The sequence below is a fragment of the Microplitis demolitor genome, chromosome 2, assembly GCF_026212275.2.
Source record: "Microplitis demolitor isolate Queensland-Clemson2020A chromosome 2, iyMicDemo2.1a, whole genome shotgun sequence".
NCBI classification, from domain to species: domain Eukaryota; kingdom Metazoa; phylum Arthropoda; class Insecta; order Hymenoptera; family Braconidae; genus Microplitis; species Microplitis demolitor.
In genome coordinates this window covers 24,160,704-24,184,231 of record NC_068546.1, presented here as the reverse complement: position 1 = coordinate 24,184,231, position 23,528 = coordinate 24,160,704, and the positions used below count along the sequence as shown (strand labels likewise).

At 32.7% G+C, this 23,528-nt stretch overlaps 6 protein-coding genes and 1 long non-coding RNA gene across 16 annotated transcripts; 3 read left to right on the top strand and 4 right to left on the bottom strand.

The window, feature by feature from the left end:
• Nucleotides 1–2: 2 nt before the first annotated feature.
• Nucleotides 3–1,251, bottom strand: LOC103572168 (ribonuclease P/MRP protein subunit POP5). Its single transcript, XM_008550639.3, has 4 exons — nucleotides 1,039–1,251; nucleotides 830–975; nucleotides 586–755; nucleotides 3–286 (listed from the first exon to the last, which is right to left on the bottom strand). The coding sequence occupies exons 1-4, from the start codon at nucleotides 1,056–1,058 to the stop codon at nucleotides 170–172; spliced, it is 453 nt and encodes a 150-aa protein (XP_008548861.1). The 5' UTR covers nucleotides 1,059–1,251; the 3' UTR covers nucleotides 3–169.
• A 124-nt stretch (nucleotides 1,252–1,375) lies between these two features.
• LOC103572163 (FGGY carbohydrate kinase domain-containing protein) lies at nucleotides 1,376–4,023 on the top strand. Of its 2 annotated transcripts, XM_008550634.3 has the most exons (8): nucleotides 1,376–1,466; nucleotides 1,849–1,915; nucleotides 1,979–2,203; nucleotides 2,270–2,619; nucleotides 2,678–3,196; nucleotides 3,262–3,487; nucleotides 3,544–3,821; nucleotides 3,896–4,023. In XM_008550634.3, exons 3-8 carry the CDS (start codon nucleotides 2,027–2,029, stop codon nucleotides 3,978–3,980), a joined length of 1,635 nt encoding a protein of 544 aa, XP_008548856.1. In that variant the 5' UTR covers nucleotides 1,376–1,466; nucleotides 1,849–1,915; nucleotides 1,979–2,026; the 3' UTR covers nucleotides 3,981–4,023. The 2 variants fall into 2 exon arrangements, with proteins under 2 accessions (XP_008548856.1, XP_008548855.1); XM_008550633.3 differs by having other exon boundaries at nucleotides 1,849–2,203.
• Nucleotides 4,024–4,692: 669 nt separating this feature from the next.
• Nucleotides 4,693–7,033, bottom strand: LOC103572161 (uncharacterized). The gene is made up of 5 exons (XM_053737107.1): nucleotides 6,790–7,033; nucleotides 6,361–6,716; nucleotides 5,798–6,069; nucleotides 5,390–5,726; nucleotides 4,693–5,323 (listed from the first exon to the last, which is right to left on the bottom strand). The coding sequence occupies exons 1-5, from the start codon at nucleotides 6,828–6,830 to the stop codon at nucleotides 5,151–5,153; spliced, it is 1,179 nt and encodes a 392-aa protein (XP_053593082.1). The 5' UTR covers nucleotides 6,831–7,033; the 3' UTR covers nucleotides 4,693–5,150.
• Nucleotides 7,034–7,163: 130 nt separating this feature from the next.
• On the top strand, nucleotides 7,164–9,363 carry LOC103572162 (ribonuclease H1). Of its 6 annotated transcripts, none has more exons than XM_008550629.3 (7): nucleotides 7,164–7,254; nucleotides 7,648–7,869; nucleotides 7,963–8,084; nucleotides 8,142–8,322; nucleotides 8,461–8,673; nucleotides 8,748–9,012; nucleotides 9,117–9,363. In XM_008550629.3, the coding sequence occupies exons 2-7, from the start codon at nucleotides 7,763–7,765 to the stop codon at nucleotides 9,198–9,200; spliced, it is 972 nt and encodes a 323-aa protein (XP_008548851.1). In that variant the 5' UTR covers nucleotides 7,164–7,254; nucleotides 7,648–7,762; the 3' UTR covers nucleotides 9,201–9,363. The 6 variants fall into 6 exon arrangements, with proteins under 6 accessions (XP_008548851.1, XP_053593083.1, XP_008548847.1 ...); XM_053737108.1 differs by having other exon boundaries at nucleotides 7,182–7,313; nucleotides 7,651–7,869; XM_008550625.3 differs by having other exon boundaries at nucleotides 7,182–7,313.
• A 1,145-nt stretch (nucleotides 9,364–10,508) lies between these two features.
• Nucleotides 10,509–11,744, top strand: LOC103572160 (uncharacterized). The gene is made up of 3 exons (XM_014445322.2): nucleotides 10,509–10,629; nucleotides 10,689–11,426; nucleotides 11,498–11,744. The coding sequence occupies exons 1-3, from the start codon at nucleotides 10,555–10,557 to the stop codon at nucleotides 11,642–11,644; spliced, it is 960 nt and encodes a 319-aa protein (XP_014300808.1). The 5' UTR covers nucleotides 10,509–10,554; the 3' UTR covers nucleotides 11,645–11,744.
• LOC128668999 (uncharacterized) lies at nucleotides 11,654–12,761 on the bottom strand. Its single transcript, XR_008404549.1, has 2 exons — nucleotides 11,939–12,761; nucleotides 11,654–11,876 (listed from the first exon to the last, which is right to left on the bottom strand). It is a non-coding gene; the product is annotated as an uncharacterized LOC128668999 (long non-coding RNA).
• A 115-nt stretch (nucleotides 12,762–12,876) lies between these two features.
• Nucleotides 12,877–22,938, bottom strand: LOC103572158 (uncharacterized). Of its 4 annotated transcripts, none has more exons than XM_053742954.1 (7): nucleotides 18,375–19,217; nucleotides 17,624–18,297; nucleotides 15,797–16,244; nucleotides 14,602–15,690; nucleotides 14,410–14,487; nucleotides 14,129–14,308; nucleotides 12,877–13,741 (listed from the first exon to the last, which is right to left on the bottom strand). In XM_053742954.1, the coding sequence occupies exons 2-7, from the start codon at nucleotides 18,226–18,228 to the stop codon at nucleotides 13,700–13,702; spliced, it is 2,442 nt and encodes an 813-aa protein (XP_053598929.1). In that variant the 5' UTR covers nucleotides 18,229–18,297; nucleotides 18,375–19,217; the 3' UTR covers nucleotides 12,877–13,699. The 4 variants fall into 4 exon arrangements, with proteins under 4 accessions (XP_053598929.1, XP_053598928.1, XP_053598927.1 ...); XM_053742953.1 differs by having other exon boundaries at nucleotides 17,624–18,292; XM_053742952.1 differs by having other exon boundaries at nucleotides 17,624–19,217.
• Nucleotides 22,939–23,528: the final 590 nt, after the last annotated feature.

Below are 23,528 nucleotides of genomic sequence, written 5' to 3'. Positions count from 1 at the left end.
CGTGAGATTTAAAAATATATTAATTTATTATCAACGGTTATTAGTTTTGTCTGTGATAATTAACAATAAAAATAAATTGGTAATTAATTTTAATTAGTGTTTAGATATTCATAAATTTATAATTACTATTGTTTATGAGTTATGATAATTAAAATATTTATTGATGGTTTTAATGAAAGTTCTTCATTGCTGGAGTCAACGTCATTAAGGCGTCAATCATTTTTTTCTTCTCGTTATCATTCTTCAAACTTGCCCACATAGATTCTAGTTTTTTTGTTTGGTACTTCTGTTAATTAAATAAATTATTATTATTTCAAATTTTTAAAGAGAAATTAAGAAGCTATTCCTACTATAATTTAAATTTATAAATCAAGTCCAATAATTTAAATTAGCAGACGTCTACTATTTTATTACCACTAAAAAAAAAATGACCCAGTACTTGACGTCTAGTTACTGACCAATTAAATTTTTTTTTATTTCAGTAATGAAAATAATTCAAAAGTTAGAAGTCTGCTATCAGTATCAATTAAACGTCAAAAATAAAAAAACCCGGGAAAGATAAATTTAAAAAATAATTATACGTACTCTGATAAATAAAAAACATTTTTTCATCGTCGCACCGACGTACAATATTTTAATAGACACAGTTTTACCACCGATGTCTATTATTTTGGGTATTGTGTTAATTAAATAATTATGTGGCCCATGCCGGCATCTTATTAATGCTATTTTCGTATGTGTATTGCAATATTTAGCTGTAAATAAATAAATTGTCAGCTGTTAATTAATAAGTATAATAATAATTTACTAGTAAATAATAAATAATTACCATTAAATCCAGTTCTAATACTCGCTACTCCTTGATCTCCATAAATATTTTTGACTTCTTTTTGAATTGCCGCTTGTAATGTTGATGTCTTCAGTAACAATGGCTTAGGATCTGATTCTTTAGGTATTACTTCAATAGTAAAATATCTAAAAAATATATTTTATTTATTTATTATGTTAATAAAAACTAAATAAATAAACAAATCTAACCTGTTTTTAAATCGCACCATTTTGAAGGTTAGTTATTATGATTAAAAAACACGTTTTTAAATAAATAATTAATTTGTATAAATTAATAAAAACTTTAATAAAATTATTTACATTACAGGATTAATTATGAAGTCAATAAATACTTGGGTTTATTTGAAAATTTAATCTGTAATTTAAACCTGACGTCAGGATCCATGTGATCTGTTTTCAATTTGCATATAAATACAAAGTCACGTGCTTTTAAATTATGAATTATATGAAATAAGAATGATGGCAATAATGAAAAGGCCACGACAAATTTCAAGGCTGTTTCAATTATTTTAAATTTTAAAATTATCGATAATAATTATTATTATTTATGAGACATTTTATTTAAAATAAATCCAGTAGCAGTTAAAAATTTGAAGTATAAAATTATCAGCAGTGAGGTAAATTATTTATAAAATTGGAAATTAACTGACGTTTAATAATTTTTATATTTTTTTAAAAACGATAAATTATAAAAACATATTTCAAAAAATTGCACTTAGTTTTTTAAATTTTGTGCATGCGCATTTAGTTTTTTTAAAATTCAAATTTAATTGTTGAAAGAAAATCTGAAAATTGTTAATTGTCTGGTAACTTTAAGATCATAATTATTTAAAATAAAAACAGAAGAGAAATTTTAAATTTTAAAATTGATGAGAATGAAATTTTCCCACATAAATTAATTAACATACTGACTATAGTACTGATTTGAATAACGTACGATGATAGTGAGTATGTTTACTTTCCATTATTTTTATTATTGTATTTATTTTTTTTTTTCAGACATTGAAGTCGTTATCGCAGAGTCAGTAATTTTTCCGACTGCTTGATCCCTGATGATTTTATCTAAGTAATAAACACAATAACTCTGTACAGTTCATAATTAATACTAGTGCGTTATGTTCTGTCGTAGATTATAATTTGTTGCTTGTAATTATACTCGTAATTAATAAGCTTTAAAATGGATTATTACGTCGGAGTTGATGTTGGAACAGGAAGTGCTAGAGCTGCGTTGTTTGACTGCGATGGAAAGCTTATTAAATTAGCAACGTGTCCTATTGAAACTTTTAACAGCATCCCGGATTTTTATGAACAGTCTTCTGAAGATATCTGGCAAGCTGTTAGACGAGTCGTTAAAGTAATTTAATATTAATTATTTAATTAATTCATTGTTTATTTATTTATTAAATTTAATTTAAACTAGACTGTTGTACATGACACCCCGAGAGAGCTGATAAAAGGAATAGGATTTGACGCCACATGTTCGTTGGTTCTTTGTGACGAGAATGGACATCCGGTTACTGCTAGTTTGAATGGCGACGACAATCGAAATGTCATTCTTTGGCTGGACCATCGCGCTGAAGCAGAAGCCAACTTCATAAATATGATGGGCCATGAAATGCTTAAGTACGTTGGGGGAAAAATATCTCTAGAGATGGAGATCCCTAAAATCATGTGGCTGAAGAAAAACCTCCCAGAATCATGGAAAAGAGCTAAATTGCTTTTAGATTTGCCGGATTTTCTGACATGGAAAGCGACTGGCTGCGAGAGCAGGTTAAATATTTTTATTAAAAAGTATTTAAAATTATTTTACGATATATATTTATCCTAGATCATTGTGTTCACTTGTGTGTAAATGGAATTACAACGCGAATCCCAAGGGAGAGAATGGCTGGTGCAAAGATTTTTTTAATAAACTTGGATTGTCTTCTTTGAAAGATGACAACTGGAGGCGGATCGGAAGTAAAGTCCAGGCGCCTGGAGAACCAGTGGGCAAAGGATTATCTTTCACAGCAGCTGCAGAGCTGGGATTAAATGAAGGTACTCCGGTGGGAACTTCAATCATTGATGCACATGCAGGTGGCCTTGGTATGATCGGTTGCTCAGCTTCGGGAGTGTCTGAAAATTTTACCAGCAGACTGGGTCTCATTTGCGGGACTTCGACTTGTCATATGGCAGTCAGTGAAAAAGCTGTTTTTGTTGGAGGTGTTTGGGGTCCTTATTACAGCGCGATGGTACCCTCGCTGTGGCTGAATGAAGGAGGCCAAAGTGCTACCGGAAAACTACTTGATCATATCATTGAATCTCATGCAGCTGCTGCAGAAATACGGGCTAAAATTTATGGGAAAATGTGAGCTTGTCAAAATTGCCCGGGAGATTCAAAATATTAGTTTAAATTATTCGTTTTTTTACTAGGCATGTCCAGCAATATCTTTCGGATCTTCTGAAATCGATGGCGGAGCGCAGTAACTATCCAGACATTTCCTTCCTCACTAAAGATCTTCACGTCTGGCCAGATTTCCATGGGAACCGATCACCGCTCGCTGATCCAACTCTGCAGGGAATGATTACCGGGTTGTCTTTGTCGTCTAATGAAGAAGATCTCGCGCTCCTTTATCTTGCGACCATGCAGGCACTGACAGTATGTATTTTTACTGTTAAATATTTGAATATATAATAATTGATAATTATTTTTAGTACGGGACTAAACATATCTTAGAAGCTCTGACCCAAGCAGGCCACAAAATAGAAACAATTTTAATATGCGGTGGTCTCAGCCAGAACCCATTGTTCGTTCAAACTCAAGCTGACGTCATCGGTCTCCCGATTCTTATTCCAAAGGAACGAGAATCTGTTCTTCTAGGCGCTGCTATTCTGGGATCGTGCGCTGCTAAGGCATTTCCATCTGTCAACAAAGCGATCAGAGCCATGGCAGGACCTGCTAGTGTTGTAAAACCTAAAGTCGTTTCTTATCAGTAAGTTATTAATTAAAAATTAACGATATCAACTGTAGATTTTTTATTTAATATATATATTTTTCTACTCTAAGGTATCACTGTCGAAAGTACAAAGTTTATAAAAAAATGGTGGACGATCAACGCGAGTACAGAAAAATAATGCACGAGACAATATAAATTTATCTGGTACTTTTTTATACATAAACAATTTTTTTAAGGCAACAGGCCCAATACCTGTCAGGGTTTAATAGTCAGTCACTTTTAATATGATATATAAATTTATATGTTTTTCATATATCTTTATCTAGATCTGACTACGTTATAAATTTAATTAATGTCTCTCATTGTTCTGAGAAAAAGTGATCGGGTATTGGGCTCTTTATCTTAGAGATAACAATTTATAGTAAATATCATTTTTTTAAATGATAAAATTTATACATGTGCGTTTATACACCATAAAAATTCGGGAGTGAATTCGAAGTAATTACGGATTTTATTCAACCTTACTTTACTCCATCACTCGGAGGTTTTTTCTTCAGCGGATCTAGATTTTTTAAAAATCCAGATTTACTTTGATTTGGTATTTTAATATAAAATAAACTTCTCTTCGAAGTGAATTTTGCTCCGAAGAGATTAAATAAATACGCAGTCTTCCGCTCCGCATTCACTCCGTAAATTTTTTAGTGTATCGATTAGTAAATTACTTTTGAACAAAAACAAAATGTGCGAATTAAAAAAAATAATTTTTAAATCAAAAGTAATTTTAAATTTTATAAAATGAGTATATAACTTTTTAATATCATAATTTTAGTGATTAATAATTTAAAAAAAGTTTTATTAATTAATGTATAGTACAAGTTAGACTATTAAAATAATTAATAAAATATTAATTGATCTGTAAATATATAAATCAATGATATTTGTTTTCTGAATAACTTGATAATAAAATTAACATTATGTATTAATAATAAAATTATTTAAATTAATAAATACCGGGCAATTAAAAAACTCTAACCGGTTTTGTTAATAATAATTACTTGCGTTTGATAATATAAAATTTTCAATAGTTAACAGAAGTAATTAATGATAATAAAGCCAATAACTTGTTACGTAACTAAAACTTGATACTTTTCTTTCACTAAATAATCTCTCAGACGTAATAAAATATCAATTCGCTATACGAGAGGCACTTGAGTCAGTCTCAAACGTCGTCCGAAGCTCACTTGGAAGACTTTTTTAAAATATTATTCATTTTTAATTTTACTTTCGTTTAATTATGCCTTTCAAAAAAAGGCTATTGCTTAAAAAATTATTTTACTTTCTTTTCTTCTTTTATAATTAAAATATTCAAGTGAAACGATAACACTCGACAATATGATTGAGCATATTTTGAAAGGCAACTGATGATACTGATCCATACCTTTGTCTCCAAAGATGATTTGTTATTATTTGCTGTCCTGCTGCGCGTGTCGATTCCTGTATTTCTTCACAAACTCCTAGTCCAGTTTGCCATATCGTCGCTACAATAGAATAATTTTATCAATTATAATGATAATAAATTACATAATCAAGATAAATTTAATTACCTAAATTATTTATAAGTTTATTAGTATCTGGAGCATCAAATTTTTTTAAATATTCGATACTAAAAACTTCGTATTGCTTTAAATCTACAAGTGATTCATAATTACAGCAACGAGCTCTTGAATTCGCTACTACGTAACTTCCAGGTAAGACTTGATTTACTATTTGTTTTATTGCTTCTTCAATCATTCCACATTTTTGTTGTCCAGGTTCATTATTATTGTTGTTATTATTATTATTATTATTATTATTATTATTATTATTATTATTATTATTATTAATACTAATATTATTATTATTAGTATTAGTATTATTGTTGATATTTTTCATTTTTGCAGACTGAAATATTAATTATTAATATGAAAATAAAAATAAAAAGTTAATATTTAGAATAATTTAATTATTGTTACCTCAGGTAATGATTTTATTATATGTAACCAATTACGTGGAGGTAAATGATTTGCTTCGGCGATACAAAGAATTGTCTGTGAATTATTATTGCGTTTTCTGGTGGTCGTAACATCAGGAGTCGTGTCTGTCATATAGCCACCGGGGAATTCATCGACTAAAACAACACAACCTGGACCACCGAGTTTGAAATCTTCAGGATGTGATTTAACATAAAATTCAGCGACTTTGCTACATCTTTCGTAAACCTTTTTTATTACGTGCTCTTTTATTTCTATAATAAAAATAACATGTATTAAATTAATTGATGACTTTAATTTAGACAACAAGTTGGATATTTTGTCCCTTTATTGGGACTTCTACAGTAACTTAATCAGTAAACGATAGAGTTTATATGATTGTTGCTGAAGAAGTCCCAATCAAAGGACAAAAGGTCTAATTGATGGTCGAAATTAAAGTCTAAATTTTAATTTAAAGTTGATCTGGGCATGATTTTAAATTAATATTAAAAATAATTGCGAATAAAATATTAACTAATTAATTAATTATTAAAATATCCAAGTACCAAAATTATTAGCAGCAATATCTGAAGGAATATCTTGACACCAAGCCAATATAAGCTGGAGACATGTTCTAAAGTCACCTTTGACTCCCATAAAAAAAGAGCCTTCTCTTATAGATTGTTTTTTATTGCAAGTTGGGCACACCCACGTGTATCTGTCAATAACTCGAGCTGTGTTCCAAGTCAATGTCTTTCCTTGACATTCTGGTTGCTGACACCCCGATGTCGTCCTTATAAGACTGAACTCTTTTAACCAGCTACAAAGTTCACCCTCGTGGCCTTGTTGGAACATCGGGCGAACCACGAGGTCAAAGAGTCCACCGGAATCTCCAATTTTATCAATCATACATTTGCCATTGCTAAAAAATCAAATAAATACAAATTTATAACTAAAAATAAGTAAAGTAATACATAAATTAATTAAATAAATACCTTGTTGGTGTCGTCGATGTGGCAGTTTTAGAATTCTTCATTGTTGTAAACAAAATCAAAAAAATAAACTAAACAATTGGTGTAAATAAATAAAGTAATTATTTAAAAAATATAAAGTAAATAAAAATAAATAAAAAAAGAAAAAAAAAGAAAATTAAATTAAAACGAAATAGATTAAAAATAATTAGAGCGTCAGACGGCCATGCGGGTTAAGGGTTCGATTGTCAAATGTAAACAACGCCCTTCATACTTAAAAAAAAAACTAAATAATTGAAAGACAACTTCCATGAACAGATAAAATAGCATTGGATAATCCATCTCACGGAATTTGAATCCAACTAAACAAATAACTCGGTTGATAAATGTCAAACCACGTGACAGTTTTGATTAAAATTGTTATAAAGAAAACTGATAATGATAACTGAGTATTGATAAGACATGTGGAGATAATGAAAACAAAACAAAGTAATTTGTAAATTTTAAACAAATTTTTTATGAAAAACAAAAGCGAGTGATTAATTTACGTAAATATTTAAATATTTTTATTTTCTAACCTCTAATTAATAATTAATTGGTAATTAATTACGTAATGTCAATTTATTATGAAAGAGAAAGTAGCAGACGGTAGGAGAAGCAATTTTTTTTTTAAGAAATTAATAAAAAGTTGATAGAAGAAATTTAAAAAATTTAATTTTATTTCCCGCTAATTTGTTTAAAAAAATCACAAAAATTTCTGATGTCTGCTATTTTTAGTATCATAATTTATTTGTCATTGAGATTTTTATAATAATTATTATTTATCATTGAGATTTTTATAATAATTATTATTTATTAATTTTTAAATAATATTTTTGACAGCAGGTTTTATTAGCAGAAGTTGCCAACAGAGCGTCTTTTCAAAAAAGGTTCTTTGTTTGGTTTAGTTTTGAAGGGGAGAAAATTTTTTCAGTGTTTGATACTTTATGGTTACTCGATGAAAGAAAGTCTTTGTTTGTTACGATTTTTGTATATTGGTTTATCAAAAAATATGAACTATTACGCAGTTGCTAAAGGACGTAGTCCTGGAATTTATCAAACATGGTAATTATTTATCAAATTAAACACAGACCAAAAATTTTTTCTTTCTATAAGTAGACAGCACAAGAAAAATAAAAAATTAATTTAATTATTTAGGGATGATTGTAAGAATCAAGTGAATAAATTTCCTGGTGCAGTTTACAAAAAATTTTCATCTCAAGCGGAAGCGCAATCATTTATTGAAGAGCGCAGTGGCCCTACAAGTAAAAGTTTAAAAAGTATGTGATTTTATTTTAATAATTCTGTCAAATTTTTAAACTAAATTATTTTGCCAGGATCTTATAGCTCTTCTTCTGGGTACTCGTCAAGTTCCAGCAGTGACTCTTTTTCAAAATATTTCAAAAAAGATTTAAGCACTGACAAAAATATCACTGGTACTTCAATTAGAATAAATTTAAAAAAATCAAGTTCTGGGTCATCGAGTTCCAGTAGCTCATTAACGTCATTTTTTAAAAAGTAATTTTTTAAAATTTTTTAAATAAAAGCTCAAAAGTCCATTTACCCTGCGTACATTTTTACTTCTCAGCACGTAAGAGATTAAAAAATCCGTCTTCATTTTATCCTAGTAGGGATTATAATAATTTTATTTTGAAGAACTGGCGTCAACACAACTGCGTTAACTCACACCTCTGGTAATTCTTCTAATGTGATACCATCAAGACAATACTCATCTGCGGAAAACAATTTTTCCTTTAATACAGACACAGAAGGTCGAGTTGATATTTTTACTGACGGTGCTTGCAGTTCAAACGGTTCTAAGAATGCAAAAGCTGGTATCGGTGTTTATTTCGGAGACCATCATCCAGCGTAAGTCATTCCTTTCTTTCTTTTCAACTTCATTCCTCATAATAATAATAATAATAAATATTGTAAATAAATAGGAATGTTTCAAAACCAGTGGAAGGGCGCATAACAAATAATTCCGCAGAAATAGAAGCTGTTATCGAAGCAGCAAAAGTTGCTAAAGAAAATGGTATTAATAAAATAAGAATAAATACAGACTCTGCATTTTTAATAAACTGTCAAACGAAATGGATCAAAAAATGGAAAGCAAGAGGATGGACGACTTCTAGTAATAAACCAGTTCTCAATAAAGTTGAATTACAAAAAATGGATAAAGTTCTTTCTGAGCTTGATGTTGAATTTGTAAGTTTGATTATCATCTGCACCAAAAAATATATATCCGACATATATTTTCGATTTATTTTTTTTTATACTTTACTTATCGCAATATTTATAATCGATTGCAGAATCACGTTCGAGGACACAAAGGTATTCATGGAAATGAAATGGCTGATAAATTAGCCCGAGCTGGTGCTGAAAAATCGCAGTGATGTTACTTATTTAATTTTTTTGTTTAATTTGTATAAAGTGAGACCTGAGTACGACAGAGTTATTTATATATCTGTTTATACAATAAAACTAATTTATAACTTCATGTTGCGACTACATTTATTCGAATAATTAAATAAATAAATAAATGATATTATTTATTAATTGTCTGTAGTATTTATTGACCGAAAATTTCATAAATTATTTCAAGTATTTGAATAAAAATCATTAATCACATGGACGATAACAGATAACGATTCGCAGGCTATCAGTTTGAAAATAAAAAACCGGCAATTTAAACATAAAAATAAATATGAGGTTTGTTATCGACACGTTTTTTAAAGTATAAATAATAAATACTAATACCTTTATTATATATTTTAATTTTACTGCTGTAATAATCGAGACAATGATGAGTTTTCTTGACTATTTTTTAATTATACTACTAGTTCCCGCGCAATTTCACGTGAGTTTGAATTTTTCTATTAATTACTAAAGAATTTTCTTTTTTTACTTAAAAATATATATTCCTGGTATAGATTTCCGCGGAGATGATAAATGTCACCTGCACTTCGTATGCAGCGGAAGTAAAACTGACACAACCGGATCCATTTACTGGAGTAATGTACATCAAAGATCGCAAAGACACTTGCAAACAAACATATGAAAATGTTACGACACCGACGTTTTATATAAAACATGACATTTGCTCATCGATAAATAATAAACAATCAGTATTTAATTTAATTGTTCAATCAGATCACAATAAAAAAGCGAAAGGATACCGAATTAAATGCAATTTTTTACACAAAAATATTTTATTTCATTTAAAAAAAAATCTTAAGGTTTCGGATGTTAATTTATCAAAAAAATCAACGGAAATCCAAAATTTGAATTGTAATTGGTATTGGTATCATTTTATTATTATTCCAGGAAATAAAACTTGTAATTGCGATAATTAATTATTTGAATAAATTTTGTAACTTATTTTTTTTATAAATAAATTTAGTAAAAATTATTTTCTGTTTTTGTCATTTAGTTTTTAAATTAATTTGGAATTAATTATTTTTATAAATTGCATGAATTAAATTTTTTTTTTATCATTAAATTTTTTTACAATTTTTTATTCATAAATTCTTTAGATAAATTTGATCAAGTACAAAAAAAAATGGATTCTTTTGTTTAAAAATTTTTAAACGCACGTATGGATAATGATCGCTTCCGTACGTGCAGGTATTCAAAATTAAAATGATTAGAGTTTTTATCAGAGAACAAGAAAAGTATAAAAGCCAGGAGTCAAATTGAATTTTTCACATTTGAATTACTTGTGGTTGAATCAAAGTCAGTAATTTAATTATGGTCTACTTGAAAACTACATTAATCACTACGGTGTTGGCTTTTTTAATTGTCAAGAGTTCTGCTGAAGAAGCGGTAAGTGATTTAAATAATTAAATATTAATTAATGTATTAATTTAAAAAATAAATTTTAGGAAAAAGTAAAAATTAAAGTTACTTGTACGTTACCAAATGTAACAGTAAAATATACTCCGGACTCAAATTTATCTGGTAAATTTTATTTCGAAAAGAGCACAAACCCAGAATGTGCGAAAGAATTTTCAAATGGAACGGAAGAAGTTTTAATAACTGATTTCAAAACTTGTGTGACAGATGAAAGTAAAAACTTTAGTATTATTGTAGAATATGTTGATGAATCCAACGTAACTAAAAGATCACGTGGAAATGGTACCTGTCAGTTGAAACGAATTGAAAATCTGGTCTTTCATAAAGGCTTGATAATAAAAGCATCGGTTACTGAAGATAACCAGACGGTAATTGAAGAAGAGATTGAAATGATTCCTATTGAAGTGACAAGTGAGTCAGGGCTGCAGGGAGATTTGAAAATAATCGGCACTGAAGAGAAAGAAGTTGAAGAAGTTTCCATGGGAGAAAAAGTTAAATTAGAAATTTCGATATCAGGAGCTCCGGAAGCATTGGCTGAGTATAAGAAAATGATTGTCGAATCGTGTGTCATTAGTTCAGCTTCAAATGATTCTGCGAAAATTGAAATTAATTACGGATGTGACTCGACTTCTGCTGATATTCCAAAGTGGACTCAGGAAAATAACAAATTTATGTCTGAGTACACAGCGAAGCCGTTTGGTGATGACAGAAATATTACTATTGATTGCTCAATAAAAGCTTGCATTGATCCAGAAGACTGTCCAGAAGTAAATATTTAGTTTGTTTTTGGATTTTGTAAATTTGAATGATTGATAATTAATCATTTTATTTTTTTTAGCCTGAATGTCCCAAAGCTGAGACACGAAAACGTCGAGATGTGAATGATGATCTACTTATCGATGATTATTATCTAGATGACAGTAAATTTGAAAAAATTAACGTTAATTCAGTAGCTTTAAAAATTTCTGGAAATTTAAAAAAATAATTACATTAATTACGGGAATGAATATCATTAATATTATTAAGACATTAAATATTTCAGTACATTGTATTGAATAAAAATAAATATTTACTTATAACATAAACATATTTTTAAATTTATGAATTACGCGGTTGAACTTCCAGCTTCATCTGTCTGTGGTGGTACTGATAAATCTTTTAAAAGTTTGTAAATATCTTCTGGAGCAACTCCAAGGTCCAATAACTCACAAATAATTCTATAATTAATTATTTAAATTTAAATATAATTATCATCAATAAGTTAAAATTATAACCTCACCTTAAAACTGATGGGGAAATATTTAAACCAGCAGCTTCTGTAAGAGCAACGACGTCTGGTAAATTGTCTTGTAATTTAGACATTTTTTATTGATCATCAGTACAATAATAATTATTTTAAATTATTCAAATAGTTTGTTTACTTAATTTTATTGTTTTCTTTTGTTACTCTTGTTTACTTGAGTACTTTTTTAAATCAACTGCCGGTAACGTGAAAACAGTTTGTAATTTTTTTTTCTGGTCGTCATTTTGCTTGTGAATTGACGAAAATTTAAAATCGCAAGATGTCAAGTTTACTGCAAAAATTTGATGGCGCAAGTGGATGACAGAAATTTGTAGTCAATTTGGAGGTAAAGTTTGATCATTCAAATTTTCGCACAACTCATTTGCGAAGCAATGAGACATGTCCATTAATTCTCCGACTTCCTGTCAAATTCAAATTAACTTGCTCTCTAGTTTTTTTTCCCGCGCCTTGAATTTCTGTTACAGATGTAGATTGATGTCAACTTGTAGTTCATGTCAGTCAAAACTTGGAACAGACGTCAACTCGATCAAAAATACAGCAGCAATTTTTTAATCTATCAGGGAAGTCAACAATTTAAATTTTTATTTCCCGCACAATAAAAATAAAAGTAAAAAGAACGGGTTTGAATTAAAATTTATTTATTAATTTTCTTTCATTGATAATAAATTTAAAAATTTTTTATTTATATTTTACAGCATAAACTGATCGGAGTGAAAACTTTATTTTGGTCTTGCATTTTTTAAACGGGGAAAAAATATATATTTATATTATTTTATTTATTTATATATAAGCTTACGTTATACCTGTAGGTACTTTGGACTACAGATTTAAATTTTTATTCACTTGTTTTATTTATTATTTTTTTTTTTTTTCATAATCTCGATAATTTATAAGATTATAAAATTTAATTTTATTGAACCTTATTTTAAAATTAATATATAATTATTTTATCTTATTATTAATAATTAACACTTACGCAATAAGAATTATCGATTTTTAAAAATATACTAAAGTTTACAAAAGTTTTATTAAAATCTAATTATCATCGACAATTCCATTGAATCGAGTGCTTTTTTTTCTATCTCTTATATATATTATTTTAATTATTATATTTAGACTTGGTAACAAATATTTTTATTATTATATTAATAATAATAATAATAAGAATAAATAAAATAAAAAATAAAATAAACTCAAGTATTTTCATAAATTATTTAAAAGAATTCGAGTTTAAAATTTTATAAGTCTTCTTACCGCTGAATTTATCAGCCTCAAAAATGCCAGAACCTGCTTGCAAACTTAAATTTCTTCTTTTTAAAAATATATATCTACTTAAAAAATTAATAATAATGATAATAAACATTAACAAATAAAAATAATAAAACTTAATTTACAATATAATAAAATAATTAATTAATTATAAATAGTAGTTTCACCTGGAAATTTTGAGGCTGTTATTTAAAAAAAGTATTAATCCAAATTAAAAATAATAATATTGTTTGTTCGACGCTAATTAAAAAAATAATAACGTGTTTATATTTAAAAATCTAACTTTTATCAACTGGAGGCCGTATAAAATTAAATTAATACTCTTATCAACATCATGACGCTCGTAGTTGTCTTTAAAAAACAATATCATTTTTTTATCTCTTTCCCCTGACTAGATTTATTTTCCCATTAATTCAGGATTTTCTTCTCGATTTATTATGAGCACTGTCGAGAAGATGGCTGTTAATGCTAACCAGAGCACACTTCTGAATGTTCATCCCAAGCGGAAACCTTCAAAATAAAATATTAATTTAAATATTTTTCATTTTTTTTTAGTCGTTCATAAAATACGTCACGTAAAATTTCATCTTTCTGCGAATCTCTCCCTCCCTATTTTGATTTGAAAATAAAAATTTTCCCGCGTCAAGAATATATATATATATTTAAAAATATGAAGCAGATGACTTTCTATCGTAACACAAAAATAAAAATTTTTTTAAATCCGAGAAATAAATTTTCAAAATTTGATGACTTGTGAACGTAAAATTTCTTTTGACTCCTGATCCTTTTTCTCCATAAGTGCGAACGTATTTTATAAACGGAAGTTTATTTTAAATTCGTATTTGTAGTAAAGATGAAAATTAAAAGTTAAAAGTAAAGAGTAAAAATAATAATTACCTGGCATTCACGACTGCAATACCATTGATTACCACAGCCAGCACAAACAAACTGAGCAGCACGGTCGTGACATCCTTGACAACGAGGTGGGGTATCACGATCCTCCCGATTATCACGGGCACTTGAACCTCGTCTGGTATCTCTCTCATCAATAAGAGAATTGTCCTCTTCAACATCATCCTATAACAATAATAATTAGTATAAAAGTAATCATAATAAAAGTACTTAAACTTTTTTTTATTTCTTCTTTAATTATTTAATGACTCTATTAAGTGACTTACCACGTGAACGACGTTGTTCAAGTGCGTAGACGGCATTTGAGTGTTGACTACTGGAGTAATTGTTATTTCTGTTCGCGCCTGTAAATAATTACGATTTATCAATAAGTTATTAAAAAAAAAAACAAAATAAAACAAAATGGTAATGGAAAAATAAATTAAATAGAAATTTAATTAAGTTAAGTGCAATTTTACCTTGGAAGAAGAAAGAAGATCACTGATAGAAACGGGATTGGTTCCTTGATAAGCTTGGAGAAGATTTTGCCCGTGGGTTATTTGTTGACTCATCACTGCAGCCGTTGCCGCAGAGTTTCTTTCTCTCTCCGGTGCCGTTAATAACCTGGCGAGAGTTGGCGAGAATGTTGTAGGTCGGGGAGTTTGATTCTTAGTCAATATTCCGTGAAGAAGTGATCCAGTTTGCTGGGTAGGTGCTGCTGGATTTATGGTGACAGACGTCGGGGCGACAGGATGCAAGGTTACGTCTGGATAATTCTGCGGTGTCTTGACAGGTTCACCCTGCTGTTGACTAAGTTTGGCGAATTGCACGAGGACATCTTTGAAACTCATTGGATTGTTAACATCACCGATATTCGAATTACTTTTACAAGAGTCAGTGCTCGATGGTCGCGAGTCTCCGTGACTTGTTTCGACCATCGCACCACCAGCGCCGAGATTTACATTTACAGAATTTCTCATTCTTCTGCCACGACGAGGCACCGTCTCCGGATGACGCAGTCGATAGTCAGCGATAATTGATCTTACATCAACAATCGGTCCTTGTCTGCCCTCGCCAATTTGCCTGTTATCTAAATTTTGCTCAGCAGCAGAACGTCTCTGCTTACGTCCATCAATAAGCTGCTGCTGATTGTGTTTGGAAGACATTCCGGAAGAATTCCTCGAGGACTTTTGACTCAAATTCGCCACCTCATCATCACCTTTAGAAATAGCTGGTGAAATATCCTCCTCCATAGTTTGAGAATCTTCACGGGATGCTTCTATCCGGGATCTCGAGTTTACTCTCTCGTCATGAATAACTTCAGTAGCACTTGGTGTCTCTTGAGCCCGGCGTTCTTGACTGGCTTCTCGATGGGACTCAGCCCACTCAGGCATCAACGAAAGACTCGCTGGTGGTAAACTGTCAGATATCTGACCATTATTGTTCTCTAGATAACCCATCACTTGTCTCTTTCTCTCAACCCTCAGGTAAGCTTCTTCTTTCAGTTTCCTCATGCTTAGAATTTCATTCCACTCCATTTCTTTGGCTCTCGCAAGCTCATCCAGTGCCTGGAATAAAATTCCCAATTATCAGACCCGCTTAGAATATTTATTTACGTCATAAATAAATAAATAAATAAATAAATAAATAAATAAATAAATAAATAATAAAAACCTGAACTTCAGCTCGTAACTCATCTGCTCTGGTCGCCAATTCCTCGGCGGTGATTCTGTCGCAGCCAACAAGAGAGTCAATGAACCTTTCTCTCTGTTCAAAGCATATTCTTTTGGGATTACCATTTGTAGAAAACGACGTCTCATCAGTAGAACGTCTCTTGCGTGTTTCTTTACTAGCTACCGTTCTCGATTTCTTCTTTACTTGATTACAATCCTCATCATCCGACTGACGTTCCTTTTTAACCAAACTGTTGGCAAGTCTTTCAACTTTAACCCGTCCAGTAGTTACTGACGCTGGAGTGGTCGTTTCCTCCGGTAATGCCGCTCCGTTCTGACGATTCTGCGGTACCTTTGGTGAATCCCCAGTAGTAGTATCGTCTTTCTTGTCATTTACGGTTTTGTTACCAGGGCTCGAGGCGCACTCCATCGCGTGCATCTTGTTCAAACTGTAACAAAGATTAAGACCAATTAAATTGGATTAACGACAATTATTGTAGAGCTCCAAGATATATACTTTGAAACCCGGGTTACACGAGTAAAGGGTCATGTGTAACAGAAGAGGTACACAAAAGATAAAAATACAGATACAACTTTAGAGAAAGAAGAAAAAAGACAAGGAAAGAGTGTCGGGGCTCAAGAGGTAACCGTCGCCCCTGAAGCGTCGTCGATGCTCTAGAATAGAAGGTGACCGCGTGGGGTTAACGCATTCTGTCGAAAGAGTCTCCCTGCCTACTATCACTGACGTGGCTTTAATACACACATGCTCACATGTGTGTATTTACTAACTGTCTCAATGTATTCTTCACATATATGAGCACATACATGTGTGGGGTGGATGTGAGTGTGGACGTATGTCGGTTGACTCTATGTACGTTTGCTAAAAGACCAGGAGAGAATTATTGTAGAGCAAGAGCATGAAGAAAGACAGAAGTACAAGAGGTCGACAGCGCCGCCAACTAGAAAGTTCGTTGCACCCGGTGCCGTTCGCCGCACTCCCGCCGTTTTGGTGTCATCTCGCTGCTATGTGATAATTCACCCCGAAAAACTTCCCTTTCGTTGTGACGTAAACGCTGCCCGTATATATAAATAAATATATATTATATAAATTGATTATTATTATAGATGATATAGATCGAGCTTATGATTATGATGACGATGATGATAATGATGATATTATTATTATCTGACACTCACGTTTAATTTAGGTTGATTGTGTTTACGATCATGTTCCACACGTTATGCTGTGTTAGAATTTAACCGAGCGAGTAGAGCAGAGTGGGACAGAGTTATTAGGTGGAAGTAAGACAGAAAAATACGAGAAAGTGAAAGGGAAAGAGTGACAAGCGCGCGGCGACCAGGTCTAATCGCGACTAGAGCTTCGTCGCCATCGTTGCATCAGTTTGAGGGTGAAGGGAAAGGAGGAGATATATGAGACGAACCAGGAGAAGGAGGAGGTCAAAGACGAAGGCGAGCTGGCTGAGTTAAGTTGATCTTCGACTGTAAAATCTCTTGGAATAGGTCATGAAAAAAGAACCAAGAAAAAAAATACATATAGTTTAGAAACATGAATTATTTGTTTCTATTCTACTATATTTTATTTCTTCTTTTTCTTTTTTCTGCCGGTAATTATTGTAATTTTAAAAATCCATTGAGCTGACGTATGACGCGCTCACTGGACTCGCCAAGGCTTTACGATAATTTTTATAATAAATAATATGTCTTATCAACTATCACGCATTGAGTAGAGAAAAACCTCGACCCAATTGGTGTTTGTGACGGCACCAAGGTCGCGAGTTCCGTTCTCCTCCGTGACGACTTGACTCACCGAGACGCAGGTTTTAATCCAAGAGCAAGTAGAACATCCATCCCCGCCATCTTCTGCTCAAAGTTATTTCTTCTATCTTGTGACCCGTAGTCGTATATTCTTCCAGCAGCTGCTGCAGAGACGTCATCGTCTTCACCACGTCCTTTATTTTTTTCATCGGTATTTTTTGACTGACGGTTTCCCGGGTTGTAGTAACTGTCGTTACCGGCGACTATTTTGCTGTTGCGCTCCGAAATAATTTTGTTGTTAGTGACCTTGAGGATCGACCTCTTGGCCTCTTCCACCAGCATCTTGGTTACCGGTTGTACGTTAACGGGTACGCCGATCGTCGGGACAGCGCCACGACGCAGTCTACTGCGCACCGGAAGTCCAAGTACTAGATGCTCCATATCCTTCTCATACGAGTCATTGGTGAAGTGTAATGAACAGATGCGCGCCGTCTGGATGTTGAAGGGTATTTCACCATTTGAGAGGGGAGCGCGACCGCATGCCCGTACCCATCTCGCACGCACTTCCGGTATCTGCGGGAATCGATGGTAACGGATACGTCGCCCTCGAGTTCGTCGATGACTATTGCGACACGTTGCAACAGCACACTGTGGCATTTTAAATATTTCTTCTCTGTATTTCTTCCCGGTCTATGCTACCACAGCTTAAATCTTTAAATACCTGCACTTAATATAAATATAAATATAAATATATGTAAATTTACTACTAGCACTTGGTAAAGTGATACCAAAAGCAAACAAACATTTGAAATAAACAAACAAAGTATTTATACACCAGCAGTCTACGCCATCTTTAAACACCGAAGAAAACAGTCTGGTAGCAGGCTGGAGTTAACGCTGGTTGCCGGCTTCGGTGTCCTGGTATCAGTAATATCCGCTTGACTCACCAATCTAGGTTACCACTGTTTACACTGCCAGCACTTCCACGTGTAAGGTCTTTGCGCGATAATTCCTTATATGTATATATATATCACATATATATTTACTTTTTATTTTCTTTATTCCCGATGATGACACATGTCCTGAATATTGATGTCTTTGTAATTCTTTGCTAAATAATATATATTTAAATTATTTACAACCAGTGGAAGATATATATATGTATATATATGAGATTGTGGTAATGTTATACTTAAAGCGAGTTAAATAACGTAATAAAACTAGCAGCTACTGTTCACTCGCGATCCCGCCGATGAGTGAGGAGCGCGCGACAGACGAAAACACTCGTACGTTGTGCGACCGCAAGAGGTCGAAAGGGCATCGGTACCGCCCTGCTTTGAAGAAAGGACGACACTTGAGTAGGGGAAATATTATGGGAATCAGTACACCACGTATGTATGTATTTATTAATTAATTTGCTGATTGATTACTAAATTAGCTAATGGACGTTACTGTTCACTTATAGCTCAAGACCAAGACGGAGTATAAATATATGGGTATAAATGTATGGGTATAAAATAGACGTATATATACGACGCGGTGTAATGGGTCCAGAGCGTTAGAAACGTCAACGCTAACGAAGGTACACACGATGAAGGCGAGGACGACAGTGGTAGCAGCTGCGTGCTCGCCTCGTGTCCGCGCGAGACACCGTGAACCGGTGAACCAATGATGGTGCGAGCCTCGCAAAGGGCGTCGAAGCTCCATGGAGGGGACCAGGAGAAGGGAGAAGATATCAACGAGAGCGAGAGTGAGATCGACGATATGAGTTCGACGTGACGTTACTTAAAGTGTCAAGATCCTTTTGGGGATTTTGCAATTCCCTGCCGCCCTTGATATTTTATATTTTGCGTAAATTTATGTACGTTGATTGACTATTCCCAAAACAAGCTTTGGGACCATGAACTCCAGAGGCCTCAAGACCGCGGTTGCGAAATCATTTTTTTTTTTTTTAATTTTATTTTGAATGACGACCTTGAACATGGAGGAGCCGCATCTGTTGCGTATGAATTTTTTTAAAATCGTAGCTGAGTAATTTTAAAAAAGCGTCTGTTGGAAGTAGCTGGTTCTCTCCCGGGATTTCTTTGGTGCACGCGTTACTATACCCTTCGTAGATCCAGAAGGGCAAACACCCTGTGCTTCACGTGGCATTGGATCAGCCCCTCGATTTATAGTTTATCTCCGTTGGTTGTTAGTCAGTCACGTGGGAAGAAATGAGAGAGAGCAAGTCGAGGGAGCGAGTCTGGATAGAGAGAGAGGGGGACTCCCTTCATCCTTGAGGTGGGGTCCCGGCCACCCTACTGTGTGTTGGCTAGGATCAATACCCGACACGATCCGAACCTACCAAGTCCAAGCCATACCAACCCTGTGCTGCCTGTATAGCCATTCTCCAGCACTCCCTCCACTGGTGTCTCGTTAGCTCCCTTTCTACCAGATCCAAACATGTGCGGAGGAAATACTTGGAGAACCACCGAGAGATGCGGGCATGCAAGATATCTAGGATATTTTTCAAGCCTAAAATATCCGAAGGTTTTTTTTAGCACTTGCTTCTTCTCTTATTCTTAATATTATAAAAATATACTCGTCTCTCTCTCGGTCATTACTTTTCTCTCTTCATCCCACTTCTTTTCATTCACATCAATACCGACTACCACATGTTCCCCATCCGGTTTCCAGGTACCAAAGCTGCGACCTTAATGCAGGTAGTCTTGCACACAGTTCGCAATAATAAACGGTCCGTGCCTTTCAAACTAAACAACAAAAAAAAGTTAAAAAGAAGACAAAAAAAACAAAAAAAAAAAAGAACCAGGTTTTAGAATAAAAGATCCCATGCAGTATCAAGGCCATGTCGTCTTGGAGACTACTCATGAGCAAGAGTAAAGAGAAATGGGAGCAAAGAAACTGGCAAGATGAAGACACATCTGGTATTACTTCGTCTCGCATCATCCAGGACAAAGAGTCTTTTAACTCCCCTCGTCTAGTAGCTGATAGCTGTATGTGGTATCATGAGGCCTAGTCTCTGCTCAGCGAAATCCGAGAGTCCAAGGGGGGAAAAAGAGACCGGCGTCGGCGTTGCCAGTGATGGCGGCCAGTGGTAGAGTGGCTGAAGCCAGATTACATTCTCTCTCCCTCTTCATCTCAGGCACTCTGTCCTTTATTATTGTTGCTCGTACTCTCACTGGTACCCAACAAGCAAAAGCAAGCGGATGCGGTGCGTAACGACCAACCCTGCGACTCCGGGTACCGTTTCTATGGTACCGTTCGGATTATCCCTCCTTTCCTGTCTCTCTTTTACTCTTGTCCCATCTCTTTTGCTCTCCCTTCATGTATGTACGTGTCATTATCAGGGGAACCTCGTCGTTTTACAGTGAGGGTGAACACCATAAGCGCCCAAGGCACTCGACCCGTTAAAACAGCCCTGAAAGTACCAAGATATTTTTATATTTCAAATGTAATACTTACCATTTTATACTCCGTTTTATTATGTTTGTCACGATCCGCTGGGACTTTCGAGTCGCCGTGGTTGCGGGCTGAACAGACAACTCTTTAGAGTTCTTGAGGGTGTTTTTAGTATCATGGAGAGACGAGCGCTCCATCCACTCGGCAACCGTCTCTGCCTGGTCTTTGGGTGGATCCAACAATTCATCATCGTGCAACACATTTTCGGCAGCTGTTGCTGGACCGGCGATCCCCAGCTCTGAATCTTCGCTTCGGCAGCCGGATACTGTTGATGACGTTTGATTTATTTCCAAATTTTCTTCAGCTTCCTCTGTCATCGATGTCTTTGGGTCTACAAGTATTTCTTCCACTTTAGAAACCTCCGGAGCTTCAGAACGTACAGATTTTGTTGCACGCTGCATTGGTGATTGTGCTGTTTCATCAAGGACACCTTCGACCTGTTCGCATTCTTTAGATGACCTTCGAGAATGTGACGTAGAGTTGACATCATCCTTTTCCTTTGAATTTTTAAACTCTGATGAATTTTTCAGCTCGACTTTCTTATCAAGGCGCTCTGCTGTAGCACCAGGACTTTTACTTGCAGACGATGATCCGATATAGGGAGAGCTCTCTCCCTCTTCGGGATTGCTGACCGGGTTCTCTGACATCCCTCAGTCTAGTTGACTCACATCTCACTCTTCTCGATCCAACCTGGGTAACTCGGAGCAACACTTTTATATTTTATTTAGCCTTGATAAATCGTGCGCTTTACAGCCGGCGAATATCAACTTTTATCGGCCGTACTTTAATTTACTCCGCCGATAAATAAATTTCTTCTTCAGCATCCTCTTCACCTCTTCTTCCTCCTCGTCCCTCACATCGTCCAGCAGGTTAGGAATATTGTTTTTTTTTTATTTTCTTCCTCCAAAACTTTCACATTCAATACAACAACTGACAACTTTATCAACTTTAAAACTTCACAGTATAATTAAAATCACTTATTAATTAATTTAAAATTTTTATTACGTCTCTTACATAAATTTAACTTTTGATTAGTCTTCAATAATTCATAAACTACAATTACAAATCTAAAAAAAATATATAACTTTCACGTAATAATTACTGGTTTTTAAATCTTCAAGTACTTTCACTAGATTTTTAAAATTACTCACAATTACGAGATATTTAAAATTTCATAATTTAAATTCTTCACATATATTTTTATAATTTATCAACAAAATGAAATCAATAATTACAGCACTCACTGAAAACTGACAGGATTCGGTTGTCAACTTTTAAAATATTGTCTAGGTCATGAGGGAAATAAAATTTTGATTTTAAAAATGAAATTGACTGACAGCTTATTGAGTCGCTGACATTATTTAGCTTCTTGACATTCTCCAGTTCATTAACGTCAACATAACCTTCTCATCTTATCAAGCCCTCGTTCATCAGTTTATTATAAATATATACCGCTTATTATATTTAAATAAAATATAATATTGTCATGCTGAAATGTTAATGGCGCATTACATTATCAATAAAAAAAAAAAGTTTATATGTATATATATATGTTAAGTGAAATGAGAATGAGTGAGACAGTGAATACAAGCCGGAGAATAGATATATTATTCGTATCATCGAGGTGTGACTCTTTCTTGATTATTTTTTATTCTTCGACGACACTTTTATCATAACTTTTATTCAATTAACATATTTTTAAATTCACTATTTATTTATATGTATTAGTCATTAGTTCAGTCATTTAATATATTTATTTATTACAGTAATAATACAAGCAGGATTAGAAAATTTTTTATCACTGATACTCGGATTGTAAACCGCGAGTCGCGAGATTCGCGTTCGCGACGACACCGCTGTAATTTTCGTCGGCAAAACTCCGCTGCATTACTCTCGGGGCTAGTGACCTCTGTACCGGGGTATTCTAAGCTATGTGTTATTTTATTTTACTTTTTTTTATTTTATTTTTAAAGAGGGAATTTAAAGGTACTTTCACATTTAATTTTCAAATTTTTTATTACATATTTATTATTATGGTAATTAAGTTATTGTTTCAGATAATAAGAGTAATTACTTATTAATTTATTGAGGTAATGACATAAATTATTATCAATTAAAAGACCATGAGATGAAAATTAACATATTTATTTAATAATGTAAAGTATTGTTTTTCATTTTAATTGAATAGTTTAAAATTTTCCCGCTTTTTTTATAATAATTTCTATTGTTAGTTTTTTTTAATTATTTGACATTTAAAGATAAAAATGAAATGTCAAATATTTCATTATTTAAAATATGACTTTTAAAATTTTAAATAAATTTAAATTGTGTAAGTAATTAGTTTATATTTTAATTAAACTAATTAATTATGTAATTTTAGTTAAATAATTGAATTTTAATTATGAACATTTAATGATGTATTGATTTTTTAATTTGAAATTTTTAATTTCCCGCCAGAATGTTAAATTAATTTAAAAGATGGCGCTCCCAAAAATTTA

Excerpts from the sequence above, each read along its gene's own strand:
- LOC103572158 (XM_053742951.1), bottom strand. The coding sequence starts at position 21,677 with ATGTCAGAGAACCCGGTCAGCAATCCCGAAGAGGGAGAGAGCTCTCCC. Across the intron at positions 15,691-15,796 it reads AGTTACGAGCTGAAGTTCAG|GCACTGGATGAGCTTGCGAG; the intron begins GTTTTTATTATT and ends ATTTTATTCCAG. Across the intron at positions 14,309-14,409 it reads TGAACAACGTCGTTCACGTG|GATGATGTTGAAGAGGACAA; the intron begins GTAAGTCACTTA and ends TTATTGTTATAG.
- LOC103572163 (XM_008550634.3), top strand. The coding sequence starts at position 2,027 with ATGGATTATTACGTCGGAGTTGATGTTGGAACAGGAAGTGCTAGAGCT. Across the intron at positions 2,204-2,269 it reads CTGTTAGACGAGTCGTTAAA|ACTGTTGTACATGACACCCC; the intron begins GTAATTTAATAT and ends AATTTAAACTAG. Across the intron at positions 2,620-2,677 it reads GCGACTGGCTGCGAGAGCAG|ATCATTGTGTTCACTTGTGT; the intron begins GTTAAATATTTT and ends TATTTATCCTAG.
- LOC103572168 (XM_008550639.3), bottom strand. The coding sequence starts at position 1,058 with ATGGTGCGATTTAAAAACAG. Across the intron at positions 756-829 it reads TATTAGAACTGGATTTAATG|CTAAATATTGCAATACACAT; the intron begins GTAATTATTTAT and ends ATTTATTTACAG. Across the intron at positions 287-585 it reads AATGTTTTTTATTTATCAGA|AAGTACCAAACAAAAAAACT; the intron begins GTACGTATAATT and ends TTTAATTAACAG.
- LOC103572162 (XM_008550629.3), top strand. The coding sequence starts at position 7,763 with ATGAAAGAAAGTCTTTGTTTGTTACGATTTTTGTATATTGGTTTATCA. Across the intron at positions 7,870-7,962 it reads CCTGGAATTTATCAAACATG|GGATGATTGTAAGAATCAAG; the intron begins GTAATTATTTAT and ends TTAATTATTTAG. Across the intron at positions 8,323-8,460 it reads TTAACGTCATTTTTTAAAAA|AACTGGCGTCAACACAACTG; the intron begins GTAATTTTTTAA and ends TTTATTTTGAAG.
- LOC103572161 (XM_053737107.1), bottom strand. The coding sequence starts at position 6,830 with ATGAAGAATTCTAAAACTGCCACATCGACGACACCAACAAG. Across the intron at positions 5,727-5,797 it reads TAATAAAATCATTACCTGAG|TCTGCAAAAATGAAAAATAT; the intron begins GTAACAATAATT and ends TTAATATTTCAG. Across the intron at positions 5,324-5,389 it reads TAAACTTATAAATAATTTAG|CGACGATATGGCAAACTGGA; the intron begins GTAATTAAATTT and ends ATTCTATTGTAG.
- LOC103572160 (XM_014445322.2), top strand. The coding sequence starts at position 10,555 with ATGGTCTACTTGAAAACTACATTAATCACTACGGTGTTGGCTTTTTTA. Across the intron at positions 10,630-10,688 it reads AGAGTTCTGCTGAAGAAGCG|GAAAAAGTAAAAATTAAAGT; the intron begins GTAAGTGATTTA and ends AATAAATTTTAG. Across the intron at positions 11,427-11,497 it reads ATCCAGAAGACTGTCCAGAA|CCTGAATGTCCCAAAGCTGA; the intron begins GTAAATATTTAG and ends TATTTTTTTTAG.